At 40.6% G+C, this 15,232-nt stretch overlaps 1 protein-coding gene across 2 annotated transcripts in view; it reads right to left on the reverse strand.

The window, feature by feature from the left end:
* The window catches only part of Tmtc1 (transmembrane O-mannosyltransferase targeting cadherins 1), a 258,438-nt gene that overhangs the window by 111,753 nt on the left and 131,453 nt on the right, over nucleotides 1–15,232 (reverse strand). For both annotated transcript variants that reach the window (XM_087199944.1, XM_087199945.1), the window contains exon 8: nucleotides 12,418–12,607. In XM_087199944.1, the coding sequence (XP_087056070.1) occupies nucleotides 12,418–12,607 (190 nt within the window). The remainder of the gene's footprint in view (nucleotides 1–12,417; nucleotides 12,608–15,232) is intronic.

Genomic DNA, 15,232 nt, shown 5'->3' on the forward strand with positions numbered 1-15,232 from the left:
TCACTGGCAGTCACGGTCAGGGTGCAGGTTTATACCCTTGGGGATCGGAGACTCCGGCTTGTTTTCCAGGCCTCACAGCTGTAGCTTGTGAGTTAGACTGACTGAAAGAGAATGACATAGGAGACTGAAAATTGGCAGACAGGTTGGGACCCAACTATGACTGATACTAAAAATGAAACAAACAAATGAGAAACTTCAAAGAGCCTACACCTAGAGGACGCAAGCAGGGTGAGAATTCCATTGCTTAACATCCAACCCCAGAAGACATCCCTGTCACCGTCCAGACCATTATCTAGAAAGTCCAGTGTCATTAACCTCTTTCTTCTTCTTGGGCTGTCCTTTCAAAACTCTGCTACAAGATTATAAAAAGCATAAAAATCCCTTAAGATCTCAAATACCCTGTAAGAATATGAGAAAGAACTAATAATACATGAATTACTCTCAAATATAATTTAGTGTTATTTCCCCCGTAACACAGCAAAACTGCACTAGAGGGACTGGAAATGAGGAGCTATAAAGAAGAGGCCCAGTGGTTTTAACTCCCCTAAACAATCTAAATCTGACTGGCTACTTTCGTGATGTATGTCACTTTTTATTGCAAGTCACCAGTGTGACATAAAGTCTGCAAGAGCCGTGAAGAAAAACTCAAGTGTGTTCAGTCTATGGTTCTCACAGGGTCTAGATAGTCATTATTCATAGAAAAGACTAGAATTAACAGCCTTGTTGACTTAAATATCCTTTATCTCTACTAGACATTCATTCCCAGAGTGGTCATACTTATCACAAAGGGTGGGAGCAAACTAGTTCACTGTAAAATTCCTGGTTAAGAAGAGCTAAAACCAATAATGAATTCTAGATTGTTCTCCACACTGTGTAGCTGAAGCTCAAATACATGCCTAGAGAGGACAGGCATGAGCAGGAAGGGGAAACAAAGGCAAGCACAGAATGGGACAAATTCTACTTTAAACTCTCAAAGATGCCAAGTGAGCTCTTCTGTGATAAATAATAAACTACTCTGGAGGTCTTAAGTTTCTTATGCTATGAAAATGGGGCAAACAAAAATCATTCTGTGGTTATTTCTAAAGAAATGCAACATTCAGATTCTGTACCCTAGTTCTGGAACAAGCTCATCAAAAGTCCAACCCTCCTTTCACTGCTGATCCTCAGCGACAGCCCAATGGGCGAGAAAGTGGCCTGGAAGAGACCACAGTCTGTAGTGGCTTCCAACTTAACTTACTTCTGAAAAGAAAGAATCTGATCTTGTTTCAGCATGTGTAAAGTGCACAAGAGCAAACATTCCTCAAAGGCCCATGTGGGTGGGATTTGGGGTGGGGACTAGAGAAAGGACACAACTGCTATTCATTTCTTAATGTGTTAATTTGTAGCTCTGTAAATTTAATTACTGAACATTAATAAAAATTCAAATAAGTACAAATAAATTTGTAACAGGAAAGAGTACCAGCCCTTCCGTGCCCTGGCTGGTGACAAGGTCGGGAGACAGAAGGGTTTTGATAAAGAAATGAACATTATCAGTAAGAATAGTGCCCAAATGATGGCAAAAAAAACTCTGGTTAGTATTAGCAGAAGAAAGACTTGTATATCTTTCAGACTCAAAAGTAACTCTAGAGCTGCCCTTTTCCTCCAGTCACCATCTCCAATCTCCCGTATCCCCATTCCCACTCCATCCCACACACAGAAGGAGGTAAAGGACCTGGTCTCTCTCCCCTAATCTCATTTCCTGCCCACCACACCTGCCCCTCAAGAAGACCTGAGCACCCCATGGAGACTGGTCAAGAAGAAGAAGGTCGAATCAGGGAAAACAGGCCAACACTTAACACAACAGACGTATCCACAATATACACACGTGTGCATCTCCTTGACATCATTCCCTAAGCTCTACTCCTGACCTGCTCCTGTTTCAGTTGCACCTGTCTCCTGGTTACCTGGGAATGATGTACTTTCCTGCTCTGGGACCTTGTACTTGCTTTCCCTCTGCTCAGATCACTCTCTTCTACTCATTCTTCCACTGGGTTTGTGCCTCTGACCCATGCACAAGTTCAATCCTGACCTCTGTGAACACACAACAGAGAGAGATAAACCTGGGGTGTATAAATGTAATAAGCTCTGTGCAGGCAGGGCCTTTGGTTCTGTTCATTGTCTGAATCCACCAACTAATAGGCATTCATTCAATATTAAGACAATAAAAGAAGAAGTACAGTGGTGCCTCAGTTCATGAACTTGATTCTTTCCACAATTCTCATCACACACTGAGTTAGAGAACTGAATTAAATTCAATGGTTAGGTTCAATGCTGCCCTTTTGGGGAAATTTGATTCAGTTCTCATCCAATTCAGTTTGTTACCAGAATCATGGAAAGAAGCAAGTTTGTGAACCGAGGTACCACTAGTGAGGCTGAAGGGAACAATTCTCCCAAGTCTAAGCCTAGGTTGGTCTCCTAAGACTGAAACTCAATCAAAGGTGAAAATAGAAGAACTATTTTCTATGATTCTTTGATCTTGGTCTATATAATTGTTAAACCAGTAATTTCTTAGCTGACACTAATTTTGTAGTCTATCTCAAAATTTAAGAACATATGCAGGGATTATAAAATAATTTCAACTCAAGACTTAATCATACAGTACACACATCTTTAGATGTTATTCTAGGTGGACACTCCTGGGCTTATTTTGGTGATATTACCCATATGTCTTCCAATGTTTCTTCTTAATAAAGGAAAATCTTCATGAAAGAAGAGCTCTATTTCAAAAGTCTAATCCTATTGCTTACTGTCTTGCGTCAAAGCCCTTAACATCACATCTTTAGTAATAAACCATCACACAGAAAAGGCAGGATTATTCTCACTTTTAATAGTTTCCTAACTATCAGGAGAACCCAATTTTTTTTTTTGGTACTGGGGATCAAACTCGGGACCTTGGGCTTGCAAGGCAGGCGGCGGCACCACTGAGCTAAATCTCTGGCCCCAGGAAAACTCAATTTTTAAGACCAATTTCTCTTCCAGTATTTCAGACCATCTCTCTTCTAGTATGTAAAAAAGTAAAAAAAAAAAAAAAAAAAAAAGCCAGAGCACAAAAACATTAGCTAGGAGCCAAATCCTTGTCTCTAATCTCTGAAAGGAGAAAATGCAAAAAGCATCAGCAATTTCCAAGAACTGCTGGAGAATCTAGTAAATGTTTGCAAAGAATTTTTGAGATAAAAGTCACCGCAGGTCTAAATATTAACACAGCTGCAGTAATGTGCTAAGTTTTACACCAAGCGTTTAGGAGACTGAAACAAATTCCACAAAAGAAAAGGAAAAACAGCCTTCCAAAGGAGAAGTTTCCATTTGTTCATCATGGTATCAAGGACACTCTGGGGAGGGCTACCTGTGAGTGGGGTCTACACCCCTGTGAAAGTTCGTATTTAACACAGCTGATCAAGGTGATAGCTGTGGCATTCACCATTGCCTTTAGCTAGCTGGGGAGAAGTCAAGGAAAACCATTTCTGATGGACCAACCCAGGCTCCACTTTGTCTGCTCCAGTAGATCAGTTACAACAGAGCAAGATGTCTGATAACACAAACGCACATTGACCCCCAAACATGAGCTCCTGCTACTGAGCATGGTGCTCTACAGGCTTTAGATATCGGTCATCCTGAAATCTAACTGAACGTAACTGTTCACTTTTTGGTACTTATTTAGATAATTTATACTGAATAGCAAACAGTAGGATTTAAGGAATCAACCTGGAGTGTGGCAAGCTCTTGGTAACAGATATGGCAGTGAGTGAGGTAGAAAACAAAACTTCTGTCCTCATGGGGGCTTGTGTTGTGGCTAGCAGAAATAGAAAATTAATTAATTAACCACATTAAACAACATTCTAGAAACTAAAAGTACAGTGAAGAATAGTTAAAAAGGTGAAAAGGAGACAAGGAAAGGAGCAGAAATATATGACTGTGTCTGAAGCATGGTGGTGAAGTCAGGCCTCACTAAGGTGAAATGTGGGCTTGACCGGCAGGCCAATTTCTTGAGAATGGTTCTTCACATTATCTTTACTTTATATAACTGCTTCACAAACAAGTGACTGAGATGGTTATTGTATGGTGTCTGAGGAAAATAATAATGTCTTCAAAAATGGCACAGAGGAAACTGGATAATTACATGCAAAAGAATGAAGTTGGACCCTTACATTGCTTCACAGACAAAAGTGAATTCGAAATGGATCGGCAAGCCAAATATAAGCTAGACCCATAAGCCTTGTAGAAAAAAACACAGCCCTAAATCTACGTGAACTCAGATCTGGCAATATGTTTTTAGATCTGACAATAAAGGCATAAACAACAAAAAGAAAAACAGGCAATTTAAAATTCATAAAAATTAAAAACGTCTGTGTATCAAAGGACATTATCAAGAACGTGAAAAGACAATCTACAAAATGAGAGGAAATATTTGGGAATCAGGTATCTTTTAGGTGTTTAATATTTTGAACATAAAAAGAATTCTTAGAACTCAACAACAAAAAGATAAGTAATCCAATTAAAAATGGGCAAAGGACTTGAAAAGGTATTTCTTCTGTAAAGAAGATGCATGGGTGGCCAAAAACCACAGGAAAAGTTGTTCAGTGTCACTGGTCATTAAGGAAATGATCAAAACCACAATGAGACATCTTCTCATATCATTAGGATGTTTTTAATCTAAATAACAAAAAATAAAAAAGTATTGGCAAGGATATAGGAGCTCTGTACATTGCTGATGGGAATGTAACATAGGGCAATCACTGAATAGGGGAGAAGAATGGTTTGGGAATTGCTTAGAAAGTCAAAAACAATTGTGTTACGACCTAGCAATTCCATTTCTAGTTATACATCCAAGAGAAATGAAAATATATGTCCACAGAGAAATACAAATATATGCAGAAGCATTATTTGTGATAGTCAAAGGTAGGAAAAACTTAAATACCGATCAATGGATGATTAGAGACCAATTATACCAGATATAAGCAAGGAAATACTATTTAACCACAAAAAGAAACAAAATACTGATATATACTTCGACTTTGATGAGCTTCACAAATAGTATGCTAAGTATAAGAAGCCAGGCACAAAAGCCACTTAACGGTACAATTCCATTTACAGTAATACCTTGGTTCATAAATGATTCTGTTTGCAAATAATTTGGTTCACAGACAAGAGTTGGGTAAACTTTTGCTTTCCTTCACAAACTGCACTGGGTGACAAACATGACAACAGGCATCTTCCACGTACAAACACAAATGCAGCCAACTTCCCCCAAATCATAAAGTAAATTAAGTTTGTAAAGGGAGGTACCACTGTACATGACATATTCAGAACAGGCAAGCCCACAGAACAGCAATCAGCTCAGAGGTTACCATGGGATGGGGAAGGGGCAGTTGCACATGATTACAGGGTTATGTGTAAAAAGCTTAGAAACTATGAAGAGCTAGTAGTTACATGGCACTGTGAATATACTAAGGTACCACTACAGTATGCTTTTAAATGGTAATTGTATATAAGGTATGACTTTCACCTCAATCATGAAAATAAGATGCTTTGATCATTTGATTTTTTTTCATCAAAATTTGGGATCTGTATTTAAATTTTAGTTCTGTATTCATTCCAGTGTTCAATCTACTTGTGACATTTTAATCATGTTTTCAGCTTTACTGAGGTCCATTTTACACACAAGAGAATTGGTGCATTTTGAAAGTTCATGAGCTTTGTAAACATGTAGCCCAGCAACCAGTCCCACAATCAGACTTTAAGAAGCATGCAATCCCCCCAAAGTTACTTCAAGTCTTTTCACAAGTGATCCCCACCTCCACATGTTGTCTGCCACTGCAATTCTGCCTTTTTAAAGATTTGATATTAATGAAATCATTTAGCATTAGTAAGTCAGGCTATTAAATAAGCATAGGAAGTGTCAGGTAAAAGGGCCGAAGACCAAGACCAGACCAGACCACAACAAGCCTTTATTAGGGGAATAGATCTGCCGGGCTGTCTCTGAACAAAGGAGAGACAAAAGCAATATGGCTGGGGCAGGGAGAGTCTTTTATAGAGACTGGGGTGGGGCTTGTAGGGGCTGAGGCGGGGTTGAGTGAGGTAGTGACTAGGGAATGGAGGAGCCGGTGATGTCACTAGGTGGCAGGAGGTGAGCTGAGCGAGTATTAGGTTACTGTCTAGGTGGGAACAGGGGCATGCTGGGAAGAAGGGTTTGTTCTTTGGTGGGAGCAACCATCTTGGCATGATGTCACACAGGGGAAGGGGCAAGGCACCATAGGAAGAGGGCACCAACTATACATAATAGCTGCTGAGGTAGTGGGAGACCTATCAGGAAGTGTTTACTCAAAAACAGGAATGGTGATTTTTGCACAGAGACAAGGGCATACGGAACCACGGTGTGTCCCATCAAGGGACAGTGGAAGGGAACCAGGCAGAGTGATCTGATCTGGCATCACTTGTTCTGAAAATGTTTGCTCTGGCTGACACATGCCTCGCAGGTAGAAGATTCTTTTGTGGTCTTTCTGTGGCAGTTGGCTGTGTCTGGAGAACAGGAGAGTTTGTTTGGTCACGCAGTCAGCCAATTCACCTTCCAAAATGATGGCCAGAAGGGTAATGTAGTTTATCTGGCTTTTTCAAAGTTCTATACCACAGTCTTAAATGTCTGTCTTCTTTGACTTAACACACTGTGTCTGAAGTATGCATTCATGCTGTTTTTAGAATCAGTGCTTTGTTTCTTTAGATTTCTGTGTAATTTATCACACTGAGTTTGTACATTTACAAGTGAAGACATCTGGATTGTTTCCACTGGTATCTTAGTTACTTCCCTTGTGGCTGGGACACCATACCAGGAGGAAGGGTGGATTTAGGGTGACAGAGTCTGAGGTTTCAGTCCTCAGTCCTCAGTCCAAGACCCTGCCAGAGAGCTGCTCAAGGCATGGCAGTGGGAAGGCAGAGGACAGGAGGGACAGGGAAGAGACAACCCCTTCCAGGCCACACTCCCAGCGACCCACCACCTTCAACCAGATTCCAAGCCTAACAGCAAGTCAGCCATAATCCCCCATAATCCAGCTGCCTCCCAAAGTTTCTGCCTATGAGCACAGGGCTTTGGGGGACAGCTATATTTAAACCTTAACAATCCATCCCTGGTGCCCAAAAGACTCATGTGCTTCTCTTACTGTCCTTAGTTCATCTCTAAAAGTTGCCAAAGTCCTAACTGTTCCAGCACTGCTGAAAAGTCCAAGTCCAAAGGCTTCTGAGAGTTAAGGCAAACTTTTAGTTATACAAGCCCATATAAAAATTAAAAAGAAAGTTAAACACTTCCAACATATAAAAGCACACGATAAACACTGCCATTCCAAATGGGAGGAAGAGAGAGACAAGAATGGGACCAAAGCAAGACTTAAACTCAGCAGGGCAAACATTAAATCCCTTAATTCCATGTCCAGCACCCAGGGCACAATGTGGTGGCACTGAACTACACAGCCTGGGCAGCCCCACCCCTGTGGCACTGTGGGAGGCTGCAGCTCTCCTGGCTTCTCTCTTGGGCCAACTTTGCTCCTCCCTTGCAGTTTTCCTCAGACATCCACGCTCCTGCCTTCTCCAATCTTTCAGCCTCCACCTCAACTTTGGCTTGACACTCACAGCTTCACACACTGCCCTCTCAGGGGACACTGCCTGGCCTCGCAGGCCTTCTTCTGAAATCTGGGTGGAAGCTTTCCTGACCTCAACTCTTACACTCTTCGAGGGCCTAAAAACAGCACCACATAGATGCTGCCAAGGTCTGCCTCCCAGCCCCAGCAGTAGCAAGGCTCTTTGAATCACAGCTGCAGGGGCTGAGCACTGTGAAAGGGAGCCTAGGAAGCCAGTTTTCTAGGTGGTGGTGCCCTGGGGCTCTCTTCTCAAAGCAAAGTCTCACTTTTGCAATTTAGAGCCTGGAAGGGTCTGTCCAATCCACCCTCAAGCTGTCTTTTCTATTGTACTGCTATAAAGTACTTGGTTTCTTTTTAATGCTAATCTAGTAAATAAGCTCTCTTTTGCTCCATTTTGGCAGACCCCAACTTTACCTGAGATTCCTTTCTGGCCAAACTCAAAACATCATTCAGTGAGGACTTTTGTTCTTGATTCTCAACATACAGCTGGATGAAAGCCCCCAACATTAGCCATGCCATCGGATCAACATTATATTGCAGATAGGTAAGTTAGTTAGATATCTTGTAGGCAGTTAGACAGGGCCAGTCCACAAGGAGCCAACGTGGAGAACAGTGAAGACACATTCACTGAAGGCCAGCATTGTAAAAGGGGAGAAACTACCACACCCATGTAGGATGAATAGCAGTGATTGATATTCTAAACAGGTATCAGTCACCTGGGTGGGGGGCCAAGGTCTTAACCCAGCCTCTCCAGGAAATATCCCTGACCCACCCTTACTGAAAATCCTTGTAGGCTTGCTATGTGACTTGCTCCCCTACTTGATCCCCATTTAATCAATATTACCCGGGTGACTGTACTTGTAATCTTATTGGTTGGTCATGGTTTTGCCCCACCTCATGCCCACCTTGTAAATTTCCATTGCATCTTATAGTTTTGTCCCACTTTGTACCCGCCTCACCACATGGCTTTGCTGTTTAAAACATCCTCAAAAAGTGGGGTGAGTGGGCAACCCATTGTCTGGTCCCCCTTCTGTCCCTCTTAGGCAGAAGCTTTCTTTCTCCCAATAAATTTTTCCTACTCTTAACCGCCGTTGTTCCTAGAATTCATTCTTAGATTTTAGAGAACACGAACTCATGTTTCAGATATCTAGTAGGTTTGGGAGTTACATCTCTTCCCCCTGTATCATTTAGACTGCCTTGATATTTCCTCCACCAGACTAATTAGCCCACTGCCCTTAATCTTTAGACTTTCCAAAATTCTCAGGGCATGAGCAAAATGTAGACAAATGTATTCTCCTGCCAGAGAATAACACACACAGCCTGGAGTCCATCTGCCAATGGAGTCCTTCTTTCCAATTGAAACGTCTCGAGCCTGGTCTTTTTCATTTGCATTACAGTCAACATTCTGGCCTTCTGAACTTGGAACATAATCTCCCACCAAGCTTGGCTCACAGCATTCTAGCACTGCTTCTCCAGCTGACATCTGCAAACTCCTCCCATGAACAGTTCTAAAGGCTTCTGAACCACATGGTCAGGTAGTCACAGCAATGACCCCAATCCCTGGTACCCAAATCTGTCTTAGTTACTTCCCTTATTGCTGGGAGAAAATACCTAACACCCAAACCTTTTAAAGGAGAGGTTTATTTTAGTTTAGTCTGTAGAGGCTTCAGTCCATAGTGGGCTGGCTCCAAGGCAGGGAGATATGACCCAGGGTCATTACAGAGGAGAGTTGGCTCTAGTCCTAGCAGTGGGGAAGCAGAGAAAGAGGGAAGAAATAAATCCTTTCAGGCCACAACCCCAGTGGGCCAACTTCTCCAGCCTGGATCCCATCCAAGCGCAAGTCAGCCATAAGCCCCCATAATGCAATTGCCCTCCAAAGGTCCTATGTGTGAGGGGTTATGGGACAGCTAGATATAAACCATAACCAAAGGTAGCTGCTATCCTGAATTCTGGTAAATCTTGCCTTTTCTATTTATTGATTGTCATATATTATCTATTCCTGGTTTTGTAAGTTTTTATGTTTATTCTGTTTGTGATTCACTGAACTTATTTAATCTGAAAGTTCATAGTCAATAAAATTTTTTAAAAATTTAAAAAATAGCTACAAATAGTCACAAGATTTTTGTGTGGGCATATGGTTTCATTTCTTTTTAATAGATACTGATGGGTAAAATTGCTCAAATTTGTATTTAACTTTTTAAGAAACTTCCAACATTTTCTAAAGTGAATGAACCATTTTTTTATTCCCACAAAGTATGAGAGTCCTAGTTTCTACATATTAGCTAACACTTAGTATTGTGAGTCTTTCTGAGGATTCTAATGGTATCTCTCTGTGGCTGTAATTTGAATATTCCTAAAAGCTATAATGATGCTGAGCATCTTATCATACATTTATTGACTTCTGTATGTCTTCTTTAGTGAAATATCTTGTAGGGACCATCCTCTTAGGGTCCACCTGGGTCCAATAATTAACATAATATAGATTTTTTAAAAAGCATAATACAAGTTTTCTGTAGCACAAGAGCCCAAAGAAGCAATTAGAGTCAATTATGTATATACTGGATTGGAAAGCATGAAGATCTTTTTGTACTTACTGTTTCTTACATGCTTTTTACCTTAAACAGTCAACATGGCAGAATAACATATATTAATTCCCTCCATTTGAATTCTTTGCCCCTTTTTAATGATTTTCAGTTTCATGTTTCAATATCCCAGATACAAATTCTCTGTAGACAGATGTATTACAAATATTTCCTAACAATTTGTGACTTGCCTTTTCATTTGGTTAACATTATCATGTGATATGCAAAACTTTTAGTTTTGATGGTGTCTAATTTCTCAACTTTTTCTTTTACAGTGTTTACTTTCTACAGTCTATCTTTGCTTAACCCAAAGATTTTCTCAAAGATTTTTCACAAAGATTTTCTCCTGTTTTCATTGAAATTTCTGGTTTTATTTAGTTCTTTTGTCTAGGTCTATAATACACTCAGAATTCAGAATACATTTCAGTATATAGTAGGCAGGATTAACATTTTTTCTCAGAGATATTCAGTCATTTTCAAACATTTTATTTAAAGATTACCCTTTTCTTTCCCCCATTAAATTACCTTGGCAAGTTTGTAAAAAAAAAAAATCAACTAAATGTAGGTTTAGCACTTTTTTTTAGTACATGTTTGCATTATAAGATGTTTATATTCATCTTGGAGAGTGGATACATGTACTTAACATACCTTGATTCTTTTTATTCCCCTTCTCCTCCTCACCTGCCTCTCTCCCTCCATCTCTAGATTCTCTTTCCCCATTTTCAGCATCATCATTATTGTTATTTAGTTCATATTTGTGACATATAAAGGATTGAAGATGGACCCATATCTCTCACCATGTACTAAACTAAAATCAAAATGGATCAAAGATCTAAATATCAAAACAGAAACACAATCTACTGGAAGATAAAATGGGTAAAATGCTTAAAGTCATTTGTATAGGCAAGGACTTTCTAAACAGAATTTCAGTTGCACAAGAAATAACAGCAAGAATTAACAAGAGGTTTAGCTCTTGAATTTCACTTCTATTCTTTTTCCTATTGCTTTTTTTTAAACCCCTAACTGTGTTTGGGTGACACTCTATTTCTTTGTATGTCTAGTAATCTTTGGTTAATACTTGACATTGTATGTCATGTATCGTAGTGACTGTAATTTTGTTCTTCAAAAACTGCTGGTTTTACTCTTTTAATATAGCTCATGAACTTGTCAGTTAAACTGGAAAATCTACTCCTCTGACAAGTGCTGAAATTTTTGCTTAGACTTTTTTTTTCTTTACCTGGATCTTGGGAGGATCTCCCTCAAGCCTGCAAGGATTTATGGTCAGTCAACGATATGGACATAGGTAATATAGAGACAACTCAAGCCACAGAAGCTTCCACCCTCTGCTGCCAAACCTCTGTATGGGTGGAAGAATTCATTAAAATTTGTGACAAATCAGAGAATCCCCCAGCTTTTTAATTTTCCTTATGCTCCCTAGGGAGTCCATGCACAGTTCTTACTTTGTAGTCAGCCATGAATGTTACAGTATATCATCTCAGCCCTCTACAGCTTTCTTGCTCACAAAATCTCTCCTTACATTTCTAGATACTCTGCTCTTCTCCCAAACCATGCTGAGCCAGTAAACCCATCGATTTCTACCACCAGTTCCAGGAGTATAGGGATGCCTTCAGGCAAAGGGCATTTTAGCCTGTGCAGCAGTTATTTCATAAGTAATCCAGTGCTATTTTTTAAACTGTTGAATTTAGTAACTTTGTCCAGTCTTATTCTTTTAGGGGTGGGTATGAGAAAGGAATCACTCAACTACTTCAGGCAGTCATTAGTGGAAGTAGTTTTAACTATACTGCAGGCATTTATAAATATATTATTTCCAATATTTCACTTATCAAATAAAGTACATTAAATAAAATTAGTTTAAGAAATAGCCAACCTCAGGAGGAAAAAACTTGTTTGTAAAATTCAGATTCAACTTCTACTATCTACAAAGTGGGAATAATAGTCAAGGAAATCATCTGATTAAGGTGGGCATGGTTTGTTAACTCAGCTAAAGTCTTTAAAATATATATTATCCATTATGAAAACGTGAACTACACAAGGTTTTACGAGCAAGGCAGATTCAACTTAGACCCAGAAACCCTGTGAAAAAAGAACATTAGTGAGTGTAGATTATTTATCTTCAAATGCAGAATCCATTCGATTTTTAGGAAAATTACCTTTAGGGCAGCTAGGCAGTGCAGGCTCAGTAAGGCCATCACGACCGCCAGAAAGACAGTGGCTAAGTTCCTCGTGTCCCATATGGTCTCCACCAGAGGAATACTGCCAACCTGCCAGTCGTAGCACAGGGTAACAGGTGCAAGCAGAAGCCACACGTTGAAGGCCAAGAGGTAGGAATAAGTAAGGAATCTACAAAGAGAAGAAGAATCACTGAATACAACTCAAGATCCACAACACTTTGCAAGAATTCATTCACCATGTTTGCATAATATTTCTATTCTGCCAATGTTACCAAAGAAGACAAGACAAGATGTGAAGCCATTCACTCATGTATTTATTAAACTGATCATCTGGGAATATATGCAACAGCTTCTACCCACTATGTTAGGCTGTGGCCTTGCAATGGTAAACAAACAGTTTCTGTGATGTATATTAAAAGTTACCATGCAAATAAATGTATTACAACCTGAAATAAATTCTGCTTAGGAAATGTTTTACTAAAGCATATGGCAGAAATGCTAGCCTATTGGGGGTAAGAGTTCATTGGTAAGAAACACTGGAACTGTCTTCTCTTAATAGTGCCCACGATCCTGTAGGAGATTTGAAAATATTTCATCATTATAAAACAAGGAACTATATTGAAGTTATTTTCAAAAAATCAAAACAACTGTGATAGGGAGATAAACTCCCTTGTTCACAGTGGCAGGTCTAACCCTCAAGAGGAGGAAAGTGGGAGCAGACTAGGGGAGCCAGGTGGATCCAGGGAGGATGACAATGGAGAGGTGTTAATCCTTTTTCCTGGCTGGGACTAGGCAAGAAGTAGATTCATCCCTTTAGGTGTGGAAGAAAGTCAATTTACTTAAATTTGTTCAGTCACCACGTCCATTAAACAATGTTCTAGCCCTTGAGAGCCATAAGTCTCAGCTCATGCTCACTGTCCAGACTTCCACACTAGAGAACCAGTAACTCTCCCCAGCTTCCAGAGCACAAGGCCATCTCTCTGGAGGATCTCAGCACCTCTGTTAGAATAGCTGCTGCCAATGCTGCCAGAAGAATCTATCCTGTGCTCTAGTCCACACTAACCACAACCCTGACTGCCCTTCCTTAGAGCATTTATGAAAAAGGGGTTAGGACTGTAAATATATATCTCTTACAACTCAGAAATATCTTTCTGAAGGACCCAGAGCCATTCCTTTAAAATGTAATCATCGAGAAGGCCAGGGTCTATCCCCAATCTCTACGGGGAGACAGAATCCTCAGTCCCTGCCAGCTCGCAGGCACAGTGGCTTCTCCGCATTGACCTGGGCCAGCCCTCTGCAAGTGCTCAGGACTCTGCCCCTGTGGAGCCTCACAAGCCTCCCCAGCCTCCCTTCAACAGGCTCAGGGGTCTCTGCATGGAGTAAAATCTGTTTTCACCACTTTTAATGCTTAATCAAGTTTGTTTCTAACAGTGCATGGCATTAACAAGAATTAGTAATTCCATGTCCTCTAACAGGGAAAACAGCAGAGCCTGAGGTAGAAAGAGGACTGAGATGGACACTAAGCACACAGGCCCTAGAGAAACGTTCTCCCCATTCGACAGGGGTTCCTGGCAAAGAGCTTAGGTGAGAGTGTTCCTGAGTTGCCACCTGGTGTTAATAAGTCAATCTAGCTTGACTTCCTGTCCACATGCAGCTACCATCCCCAGCCCTCCCGAGCTGACCTCCTCTCCTTCCTGATTCCCCTCCATTGGCTATAGAGAATCAATGGTCATCGCCTTGAAGACTGACCTCTGCCTGGACGCTCAAATCCCCGCACGAAACAGGTGAAATAGTGGGAATAATTCAGTGCTCCTTCTTGGCACTTTTCCTTCTCTTGTAAATTTTAATAAAATGGTAAAGACTAAAATAGTATCATATATGCTGAAATCTTGATGCAGGCCGAGCTTTATCTTGTAACAGAAACAAGTATACTCTTCCTTCTTTAGTCTGGGCCTGTGCAACTGTCTCAGAAGACTGCCTACTCCATAGGAAGCTATGGTGTCACTCTGGTAGGCTCCGACTACACTTGTCACGCTTCATTGAGCCCTGGACAGCCACAGTAACAGCTGTAGAAGCACACACATCTTTAAATTCCTGAGCTAAAACTGTCCTTCGGAACCACAGAACACCCATCTTCCTGCAGCAAACACTAGAGGGACTTGTGCACTAATACGAGAAAGCTGCCGGACAGAGCTTGCATTCCAGGCTGACAGCTCCGAGAGAACTCTGTGGGAAGGCTTTACAGGAAAAATAGACACCTGCGTCAACTCAGCCACACCTTGACTCTTAAAAATTGCTTTTAAAAAATCTACTTCTTGAAATAATAGATGTAGGCAGTGATCATCAATAGGTGCTAAAATTATCAGGGAAAGAGCTGATTATGTACTTTCTAATATTTGGGTCTGACTAAATCAGATGCCCAGAACCAATAATTAATTTTAACATCATAAAAAAGGAAATAAGAACCTACTGTACTGTGGAGGAAATACACACACCTATGTAGTAGTCTTATAAAAATAAAAACCAGAAGCGATGACACATGACTAAAAACCCAGCTATTCTGGAGGCTGAGTCAGGAGGATCACATGTCTTAGGCCAGTCCAAGCAACTAGTGAGACCCTGTCTCAAAATAAAAAATAAAAATGAGTAAGGATGTGGTTTAGTGGGAGAGTGCTTGCCTAACACTCATGAGGTCCCAGGTTTAAAGCCCAGTACTGCAGTCCCCCACAGATAAAACCAAAATTCTGAATTCGATCAAGACCTAAAACTAACTGCATGCCTACAACAATACAGC

This window comes from Heterocephalus glaber, unplaced genomic scaffold (genome assembly GCF_053883595.1).
Source record: "Heterocephalus glaber isolate CG9 unplaced genomic scaffold, H.glaber_assembly_v1.0 deba00001733, whole genome shotgun sequence".
Lineage (NCBI taxonomy): Eukaryota > Metazoa > Chordata > Mammalia > Rodentia > Bathyergidae > Heterocephalus > Heterocephalus glaber.